At 39.9% G+C, this 10,929-nt stretch overlaps 1 protein-coding gene across 1 annotated transcript; it reads left to right on the top strand.

Annotated features, from left to right (window-relative positions):
• Positions 1-309: 309 nt before the first annotated feature.
• C9H5orf46 (chromosome 9 C5orf46 homolog) lies at positions 310-10,080 on the top strand. Its single transcript, XM_068979337.1, has 3 exons — positions 310-379; positions 5,447-5,594; positions 10,032-10,080. Exons 1-3 carry the CDS (start codon positions 310-312, stop codon positions 10,078-10,080), a joined length of 267 nt encoding a protein of 88 aa, XP_068835438.1.
• The last annotated feature ends 849 nt before the right edge of the window (positions 10,081-10,929 follow it).

The raw sequence follows: 10,929 nt of genomic DNA, 5'->3' as shown, positions 1-10,929 counted from the left end.
ATGCTGCCTGATCCTCACCTAATTGTCATCCCTGGCACAGAAATAACTGCAAAAGAATGATTGCAGTGTCATTTATAAAACACACATTAAAAATACCAAGAGGGTTTTTCTTTTCCTATCTGTAAAACTCTTGGTTTGAAAGATAGGTCAGGGCCCATTAGTAGAGATTCCGAAGCAAGCTGTACTGATATCTTATGCAACAACCTAAATTCCATAGCAGATGATGTCAGCTATAAACGCCCTATAAATGGAGCAAGACTTCGGATGCATCTGAACAATTTCTCTGCATCGATACCCACTGCTACAAACATGGCTGTCTCAGTGCTTCGGCTGACAATTGTCTGGGGACTGCTTGTCTTAATCCTGACTTGCCAGGCTGGTAAGTACTTTAAGTTTCAGCTCATGCTTTGTGCAGTAGTTAGCCATGACTGGAGGACGTCAGTGGCACTGATCTGGAACATGCAGAGGAATGAGGGGAACTTAGGGCACAGCAGAAAGCACTGGACTGGGAAACAGAGGCAGATTTAACAAAAAGCAAATAGGATTTTTATTCAAATGTGCTTCGGTTACAGCCTCTATCCTCCGTGAATGTATGAAGTTTAGAATGATTTTTTTTCTTATACCCTCACATGATATAGAGACACTATTATACTATAAATTCCTTGAAAGCTGGGGGCATTTGTTTTTTGTTTTTTTAATGACTGTAACTAATAATATTCAAAAGTGAAGAGTCTAGAATAAGACTCTTGGGCCTGGCTCCACCACTGATTAGAAATGTGACTCAGAAACACTATTTAACCTCTATGGGCCTCACACTTAAAAGGGAGTATCAGTTGTTAATTTTCTCATTTAGCTGTCATGAAAATTAAAGATAAAACATACTGTTCCATAATAAACACCAACATTAACTATTATGGATATGTATTATCTCGTTTGATTCTCATAATTATTTTAAGTAAACGTGCACAGTTTTATCATTTCCCTTTTTGCAGGTAAATAAACCAGGCTAGCAGGGAGAAAGTTACTTGAGCATTGACACAGGCAGAAATGGCACATCTGGGACTGAAACCCAAGTCTTTAGATTCTTTCTGTTATAAAGCATCTACTTCTTTCACGTCTGTTCCAAGCACACAGAGGACCACAAGGCAGCAGGCAGAAGTCCCATTAATTAATTTTTGGTCTACAGAAGACAATGAGCCCTTAATCTATCTCCATTCAGAATAACAGGTCAGAAAATACAGTGTTAATTAGTAATAGAACCTTTTGAGCTATTTTAAATATAATTTGGCAGAACTCACAACCTCGGTCACCCACTGTCCACTGGCACAACATGTGGGCAGACACTCCAACAGGGCTATGGCAGGGGTGGCCTCAGAGATTACTGTGTCCATCTGGCTCTTTGGTTTTGGTTTTACTCACTAAGGCATGTCTGATTCTTTGCAACCCCATGGACTGTAGCCTGCCAGGATCCTCTGTCCATGGGATTTCCCAGATAAGAATACTGGAATGGGTTGCCATTTCCTTCTCCGGGGAATCTTCCTGACCCAGGAACTGAACCCACATCTCCTGCATTGCAGGAAGATCTTTACCACCGAGCCACCTGGGAAGCCCACTGTGTCCATCTACCCCTAAGTAATCACTGTGATAAAGCGAAAAGTGAGATTTATATCCTAGAGACCAGTCCCAGGTCTGTCTCTCATGAGACTGATACTGGTTAAAACAGTTCACTGCTTTGAACCTCAGTTTCCTCATCTGTAAAATAGGATAATTACCAACTTTACCAGGTGAAATGAACATGCTTTTGTAATCACTTTATAAGCTACAAAAACTGTAGAAATATCAGCATTATTGTTTTTCAGAACTTTATGATTATACTAAGAAACACAATCAGGTATTAATATAAATAAATGCTGCTAAAATATTAAGAAATTTGAAAATTTTGGAAAATAATAAAAACTAAGAAATCTGACATACCAGAAAAAAATTACCAAAGCCAATAGCTGAATATTTTCTCCTTTCAAATATAATATGGAGTAGCTTTTATTTGCACTTCTCTAGTGGCTCAGATGCTAAAGAATCTGCCTGCAATGCCAGTGACTCATTTTGATCCCTGGTTTGGGATGATCCCCTGGAGAAGGGAATGGCTACCCACTCCAGTAATATATACACATATATAAGATATACAAAGATATATCAATTATCCTTCCATCTTGACAAGAACACAATGAAGAAACAGAGGCAGAGCAGTTAAATATTGATTACATGGTGAATTTTTTGCTGAAAACAAGAAACAAACTCAGGTATACAGGACTTCAAAACATCACCCACCACGCTATAATACCTCTTATATATATGATCCAAGGGCAGAGCCAAGGATTTGATCTTCACACACACTCTAAGCCAGGGCTCCTTGTATTTTGAAAATTTAGCATCATGTTAAAATAAAAAGTTACAATAAAAATAATAAAATTATATTGTTATTCAAGTAGGCAGATAGGAACCAGAGAAAAGAACTCACTTTTCATGGAAGGAATTTCCATTTGTAGCTGGTAAATGTCTCCAGAGAACAACTGCTTGAAGGCAGGATTTCATGTAAGAAACATGTTCTGTGAAATTAAAAAAAAAAAAAAAGAAATAGATTCAAACCCTGGCTCATCCACTTGCTAGATGTGTGACTTTAGGTGAGTCATTTACTTTCTCTGAGCATCTGTTTTCTCTCCTATAAAACTAATGCTATCACTGAATTGAATAAAGATTAGGAAAGTGATGAATGTACAACCTAGTACCTATACATTACAAATATGCCTTCTCTTTCCTTCCCCTTCCTGTAATGAAAACAAAGCAATTCTGGTCTCCGTGGTTGCCCTGCCCTTTATGTAAGGATCATGTCCATATATGTCCATTTTTGCCTTAACTCTTACCAGCATATACTATGTACATAATAGTAGGCTCAAAAACACTTATTGAATGTAAAAACCAACAGCTGAATAAATACTTGGTGGTTAGTATATTGATCTTGTCTTTAGGTCTCAGACTATTAAATCTTTTTTTGTGGCAAAGTAAAAAATAAATGTTTGCAGAATTGAAAGCCATATTTTTTACTAAGAGTCTCTATTTTAGGATATGATATAAATGCAACTCTTCTCGCTAATTGATAGCCTCCACACCAAAAGCTAGTTACATCTCCTTCATTCAGAGCCATGGGGTACATTGTCTAGAGGGTGGGACTTCTTGAGTCAAAATTTGTGGTAAGATTGACAGATAAAACACAGGGCACCCAGTTAAAGTTGAATTTCAGATAAATAACAATTTTCTATTTTAGTTTAGGTATGTTCTAAATATTTCACAGGTCATTCTTATATTAAAAACATATTGTTGTTTATCTGACATTCAGTTTTAACTGGGCCTCTGTGTTTTTGTTTACCAAATCTGCCAGCACTACTTGTGAGGCTACAGTTAAATCAAAAGATAAAGGGCTCTACTTCATCCTGACACCAGGGTCCAAAGGGGAGGCCATTAAATGCCGCTCTTCATTGCTTTTAATCCCCTGAACCTGTTAGACCACTAAGCAAAGCCAGATCCACTAAGGGACCTTGCATGTCACCAACTTCACTTTCTGGATCTTTGGCCTCATTCCAAAAGGCACTTGATTAAATATCAAAAGTAAGAGATCTAGAGCCTGTTGTACACAGTAAACTAAGTCAGAAACAGAAGAACAAATATCATACATTCACACATACATATGGAATCTAGAAAAATGGTATTGATGAGCCTACTTGCAGGGCAGGAATAGAGACGCAGAGGTAGAGGACAGGCCTGTGGACACAGCGGGGGAGGAGAGGGCGGGGCGGACTGAGTGACACTGGAGCATATATATTACCATATGCAGAATAAACAGCCAGTGGGAACGTGCTATGCAACACACGGAGCTCAACCCAGTGCTCTGTGGCGACATCCAGAGGCGGGATGGGGTGGGGGATGGAAGGAACTTTCAAGAGGAAGGGCATATATGTATACTTATGACTGATTTAGGTTGTTGTATGGCCTGAGAGTTGGACTGTGAAGAAAGCTGAGCGCTGAAGAATTGATGCTTTTGAACTGTGGTGTTGGAGAAGACTCTTGAGAGCCCCTTGGACTGCAAGGAGATCCAACCAGTCCATTCTAAAGGAGATCAGGCCTGGGTGTTCTCTGGAAGGAATGATGCTAAAGCTGAAAATCCAATACTTTGGCCACCTCATGAGAAGAGTGGACTCATTGGAAAAGACCCTGATGCTGGGAGGGATTGGGGGCAGGAGGGGAAGGGGACGACAGAGAATGAGATGGCTGGATGGCATCACCGACTCGATGGACATGAGTTTGAGTAAACTCCGGGAGTTGGTGATGGACAGGGAGGCCTGGTGTGCTGTGATTCATGGGGTCGCAAAGAGTCGGACACTACTGAGCAAATGAACTGAACTGAATGGCAGAAACCAACACATTGTAAAACAATTATCCCCCATTTAAAACTGTTTTTCAAAAAGTAAGCGACCAGCAGTTAAAATCACATCTTCTCCTGATATTTGTAAGATCTTCTGCAAGTCACCCAGTGTTCTCAGATTCTGAGTCCAGTGAGCTAAAATCTGCACACTCCAAAAGATTGCTCAAACTTAAAATTGCATATAGATGTAAAATCATTATTTACAGAACTATCACATGCTGGGATACAAATGACAGAATTTCTCCTTGTCATCATAATACTTTCAGTCTTATAACACACATGTAGTTAGTTCATACCTTTTTTGTCCAAGACTACAGTTCATCACAGAGTGCTTTAGAACCCAGGTTTTAATACCAGACAAACATGGGGCTGAATTCTGATTCTACCACTTCAACACTGTGACTTTGGTCCCCTTCTAGACCTCTCTCAACTTCCATTTCTTTACCTTTAACTTGGGATAATAAGGTTGCCTCCCTCATAGGGTTGCTGGGAGAATAAACTGAGACAACGCACATAGATTGCCTGTCCCAGGATGGCCTGTCCTATGTGCTCAGCAAGTGCTACCTATTATTATATCATCCTCCTCATTAGCACTTCCAGAGGTCCAGGGATTACGTGAGAAAAATACATTAAAACCAAGCAGCCTGTATATCAGTCCCAGCACTGGTGTTTACTAGCTGCTTTAACTCTGAACAGGTAACAACTTCTGTGAGCTTCAGTTTTCTCATCCAGAAAGAGAAACCGTATCTACTTAGGCATCAATATCTGCGGGTCTGTTTGTTTTAGGAATAAATGGCATAATGCACATGAAGAGAATAGGCAGGCATTAGATGTGCCATAAATATAATTATATGAGGTTATATAATTGGGGGGGGGTGTTATAAAGGGCCCTAGGATTCCTTACAATGAAAGAAACTTCCTTATCTTTTTTGCTGGGAATCAACCCTGAGATTCCGTTTTGTTTTTCAGATGACAAACCAAAGGACAAGCCAGATGAGCAGCCACATGACTCAGGCAAAAATTCAGAGCCAGAGTTCCCCAAATTCCTAAACCTTTTGGGCTCGGAGATTATTGAGAATGCGGTGGAGTTCATTCTCCGCTCCATGACGAGGAGCACGTAAGCACTGAGACAAACCTTGCTTTTGTCCAGTTGGCTGTTGGTAATGACCACGTTGCATTAAAATGAATGAGAAACAGAATTACATGCATGCCAATGTACTGTTTTAATTGAAACGTTGCCTACGTTAACATATATTTGCATCTGCATGGATTTCCCTAAACTCTTTGGGGGTGAGAACACTCCCAAGGAATTTATGAAACAAGGGTATCCATAAAATATGTTTTATTTCAGGACCAAGTAGTGGGGGAAGAAGAGCATCAGACCAACAGGCAGAAAACTAGGGTCTGGTCTTGACACAGGTGCTACTTACTGGGTGATCTGCGGTTAGACTCTCCCTCTCTGTGTGCCTCAGTTGGCTAATCTGTAAAGTTAAAGGAATCAAGGACCCACCCAATGCAGACACAGTAATTCTCTGATGAAGGTGGTGGGTAGGGATGTGCTCAGTAGAAAGGGGTATGAGGAGTTCTGTCCTTATTTTCTAGTCTAAGTAATTTAGGAGGGTTAGCAGACACAGTAGCTATCTCTCCTCCAAGGCAACCTAGAGAACCTCTCTAAGGAGAGAGGGTTTGCTTTGATCTTGAGAGACTGTCTTGCTGGCAAATTGCACAGCCCAGAATCTTCCCATGATTTTCAACCTGCTTCCAAGCTCCTGTGCCCAACTCCTAATACATCCTACCCAGATTTACATAGCTCTGGTTTCTAAATCTACTTCACCCTGTTCTTCATTCTCCTGACATTAACCTCTCCCAGTTCAGCTCGCCAGGGTCTAATTTGTTTTCCTGAATTTCTAGGTGCTAACCTCTCTGAGACTGCTGTCTAATTCTCTCTTCACAACACCCTAAGCAGAGTTTGACAAAGTATAAACCATTACTTACCTGCTTAAGAATCTCCCGGAGAACGTTACAAAACGCGGACCCCTTCATCCCATGTTGCACCTTCCCAGGGCAAAGCTGCAGGTTTGCCTTTTAACAACCTTTCAGGTTGTTCTCGGAGAAGGCAATGGCACCCGACTGCAGAACTCTTGCCTGGAAAGTCCCATGGATGGAGGAGCCTGGTGGGTTCATGAGGTCGCCAAGAGTCGGACACGACTGAGCGACTTAACCTTCACTTTTCACTTTCAGCATTGGAGAAGGAAATGGCAACCCACTCCATTGTTCTTGCCTGGAGAATCCTAGGGACGCAGAAGCCAGGTGGGCTGCCGTCTATGGGGTCGCAGAGTCGACACGACTGAAGCGACTTAGCAGCAGCAGCAGGTTATTCTAATATTGATTAACCATTGATTGGATGCTCTGAGCTACATGGCTGGGTCTTAAAGGTACACATCACCTTTAAATTTATATTCACATTTTGTGTAGATGTGAATCTTTCTATTTTTCTAGGGACAGTGCTTCTGACTTTATAAGATTCTCAAAATAGTCTATAACCAGTGACAGATTAAGGGCCACTTCTGTATAGAAGTGATCAGGGGCCATTTTGTAATGCCCGATCTGCTTAAATTGATATATTACAGTCAGGTGAATGGCCAGGAGTCTGCATACAATCAGGAACAAACTGTTAAAACTTAAAAGTGTTTATTTTGTGTTTTCATTTTTCCTATCATGGTTGCTTTTGCAACTGTCGAGTTCCCACGACTGTTCATGTAAACAAGGAAAAGAATAAGAGCAACACTATTCATCTACAAAGTACAGATTAGACTCCAGTTGAACTCAAATTGTTATAAATCATAACAATAGTACTGCAAATAATCAGAACAATAATAATTCCTTTTATCCCTTCCCTGGGGGATTCCCTAGATATATTATAAAATAGCACTTGTTTTCTCTGTTAACTCAAACTTGAGGGTTCTTCATTAAAGATACAACAGTCCTTGCTCAAGGGAACACATCTAACTGCCCTCCCTCTGTCCAAGAAAATACCATACAAATGGCAGAGGATGGGGAGTGGGAAGAGACCCTCAAGAACTGCACCTAAGAACTTCATGTGTGTCTAGGAAAGTAGGGGGAGGACTTGTGAAGGAAAGAATCTAGACTATAAGTCTAGAAGTCTCCTCAAAGAAATCGCAGTCCTTATTGTATAAGATGACATGAGCATATCTGGTGATAACTAAAATGTTTAGGTAACTGTCAGTCAACCCTCACGGTGAGGGTCTAAGGAAAGGAGCTGGCACTGGGCAAGTATGCTTAGGGGAGTGTTTCTGGCAAAGCGAGATGTACTTTGGATCTTAAAGGACTCGATGAGATTTGATTAGAAGAGAGAATGACAAGAATGATGGAACTTCATAAAGAGAGAAGTTTTGCTCTGTTTACTCGTGTGTATCTGATGCCTACATACCATGTCAATCACGTAACAAATGCTGGGTATGTGCTTTCAGGACAGAGAATAGACCAGCTCACTCCCTCCACTTACCCTCTGGGTAAACTTAAGAGCTGTATGAACTGCATTCTGGTCACCACTGATCTAAAAATATCCATATTCTTAATTCCTCTGGGCCTTTGAGAAGCCTCCAGTTCTTGCGAATTTCACCCTGACCCCCAGGTTTCCATGACACAACATTTTCCTTGTTCTCTCCCTACCACAAGCTTTTCTTTCTTATTCTATTTGACTTTACATGCATCTGCCCCTTAAACATCATTGCTACTCAAGGTTCCAAATGTAGAGCCTCCCTGATTTTTCATGTCACAGCTTCCACATTAGGAATATTACTTACAGTCTGATGTGTTCCTAATACAGATGTCTATTGCATTCTTTTCCCTGAGCTACAGAATGTAACAATTCATGGGTTGCTATAAAAACCTTATTTAGGTTTTCATCAACACATCAAATTCAGCTGGTCTAAACCCAATCCCATCATCTCACTTACAGATCTGCTCCTCTTCATTTTTTCCTTATCTCAGTAAGTCACATTTCCATCTATTCAGAATCTAGACACTTCAGGTCTTCTTTGATTCTTCCTGCTCATCACCACTTCCATCTAGTTGCTAAATTTTCTAAGTTTTTCTTAGGGCTTCCCAGGTGGCTCAGCAGTAAAGAATTCACGTGCCAATGCAGGAGATGCAGGTTCAATCCCTGGGTCGGGAAGATTCCACGGAGAAGGAAATAGCAACCCACTCCAGTATTCTTGCCTGGGAAATCCCATGGACAGAGGAGCCTGGTGGGCTATAGTCCATGGGGTTGCAAAGAGTTGGACACAACTTAGTGACTAAACAACAAGTTTTTCTTCCTATACCAGTCCTTTTCTTCAACTCCACTGACTAGTAGGGCTAGTTGAGTCCGTCATCATCTCTTTCCAGAGCTCTTCTCATTAGATCTATCATTAGTTACACTGTTTCTGTCTCTCCCCACTCCAACCCATCCTCTACCTATCTACAAATTTGATTCTATCACTGCCATGCTTGAAACCCTTTCAGTGAACTTCCATTGCCTGCAAAATCAGAGCAAATGCATCAGCTGATGCTAAACAGCCTTCCCTGATGCCAATATATCTTTCAGTCAAATCTCTCACTTCTGAAGCCAAACACCTGATGCCCCAGTGACAAGTAATTTCTGTTTCAGAACAGATAATGTTTGTTTAAATCTCCAGTTATCTTTGCACATGATTTTCTGTCATCAGTGACTCACCCTCAAACCCCAGCTCCACTCTGTTCACATGCTAAGTCTAATCATTTTGTAAGATCTAGTCCAAAGACAAGCTCTGTGAAGACGTCACAGACCCCTACTATTAGAAAATTCAGATATTCAGATGCTGGGATTTCATAACGCCGTTGCAGGAAGGCAAATTCCTGCAAAGGCATTATGAAGGCATATGGCTTTTCTTACCTCACTATTTTAAATTATTTGTCTCTGAATGCATCCGTTTTCTCCACTAGATAAGAATATCCTCATAGACCGTATTTTTTTCTTTTACCTTCTCAACAGCTACACCACAGCCAATCCTTAAACAGTATAGAAACCTCTGGCATTAATTCATGCTTCTGGAGACCTAAGTTTTAAACTCTGCTTTGCAATTTACCAACCATGTGACTTGAACAGGTTGTTTGATCTCTATGAGCTTCAGAGATCTTTTCATATGTAAAAAGATTAAAAATCATCACTTACCTATTCAACAAATATTTATTGATTCATACTATATGCCAGGTATTGTTCTAGGTATTGGGGATGTATTATGAAACAAATAGATCAAAATATCTATCTTTATAGAGTTTATATAAGACTAGACACCAAACTAATAGATATCTTGGCAGAATTAAAGAGAGAATTACGCATGCATGGCTTGTCAAATATGACCTACTATAGAAATCTTAAATCTTTTGATTTTACGACACAGGAAAACCTGAAGAAGAAAAGTATTGCTCAAATTGTATAAATTCATGATCTTTTTAACATTCCTGATCAGTCTAAATCATAATTCATTGTTTTCTCTTTATTTTTTTCAAGAGAATTTTTGGAACATGGTGATAAACAAGGAGAACATTCATCAAAGTGACTTTCTCAGGTGATTTTAACTTAAAATCTTACAACCAAAAAATAGTATACTGAACATAGCAAAAAAGGTGTGTTTTTTGTGTGTGTTTGCTTTGTTCTTGCATTGTTTTTTAAAAATAGTTTTAAATAGATGTATTTTCATTATCTCAAAGTCACAGACTTAGTAGGATTCTCTTAAGGGAAGAAGCACAATTGTGGGGTGAATCAAGTAAGCACTGAAGTGAGGAGAGCTGGTCTTGTCCCAACTCCGCTTGGAACTTGATTTGTGCAAGTTCTGCCTGTGAAAGGAGGAGCTTATATGCACTAAAGTCTAAGGACCCATGAAATCATGCAGTTAGTTACTCATGAGAATAAGATTTACAGAAACTAATTCCAGCGGAAAGAACTAATAAGCTCTCTAATTTATATGAAAACAGTCTGATTTGTGTTCAGAGATACCTGCTGATTGCTTATCCAGTTCTCTCTTGAGAATGGATATCGAAATATAAACACAGAAATGTTAGACCTGGGAAACAAATTCTATAAGTAACTAGCACAAGCTAGCTTAGTTTTAGATTTAGATTTAGGCATTAAGCTAAGTGCTCTGTATGCGTTACCTAATTTAATTCTAACATTCGCTATGAAAGATAGGTATTGTCATTCTAAAATTTTATAAATAGGGAAACCAAAGCTCAGGGAGCTTAATTAATGTGATCTGAATCCCAGCAGCCTGAGTCCAGAGTCTGTGCTCTACCACTAAGCAATAGAGCTCACTGGAGAACAGAGAACAGTGACTAAACTGTGTGGTTTTAGACATGCCTTGACGTGTCCATAGAAATGATACACTACCCCTTTGGTTAGTTGACTTCTA

Source organism: Capricornis sumatraensis, chromosome 9 (assembly GCF_032405125.1).
Source record: "Capricornis sumatraensis isolate serow.1 chromosome 9, serow.2, whole genome shotgun sequence".
NCBI lineage: Eukaryota > Metazoa > Chordata > Mammalia > Artiodactyla > Bovidae > Capricornis > Capricornis sumatraensis.
The sequence above is the reverse complement of the archived record's forward strand: the minus strand, read 5'-3'. Positions and strand labels throughout refer to the sequence as shown.

What these genes read in the sequence shown, in the direction of transcription:
- C9H5orf46 (XM_068979337.1), top strand. Translation starts at nt 310, where the DNA reads ATGGCTGTCTCAGTGCTTCGGCTGACAATTGTCTGGGGACTGCTTGTC. An exon ending in AATCCTGACTTGCCAGGCTG is followed by an intron (nt 380 to 5,446) that starts GTAAGTACTTTA and finishes TTTGTTTTTCAG; the next exon opens with ATGACAAACCAAAGGACAAG. An exon ending in CGCTCCATGACGAGGAGCAC is followed by an intron (nt 5,595 to 10,031) that starts GTAAGCACTGAG and finishes ATTTTTTTCAAG; the next exon opens with AGAATTTTTGGAACATGGTG.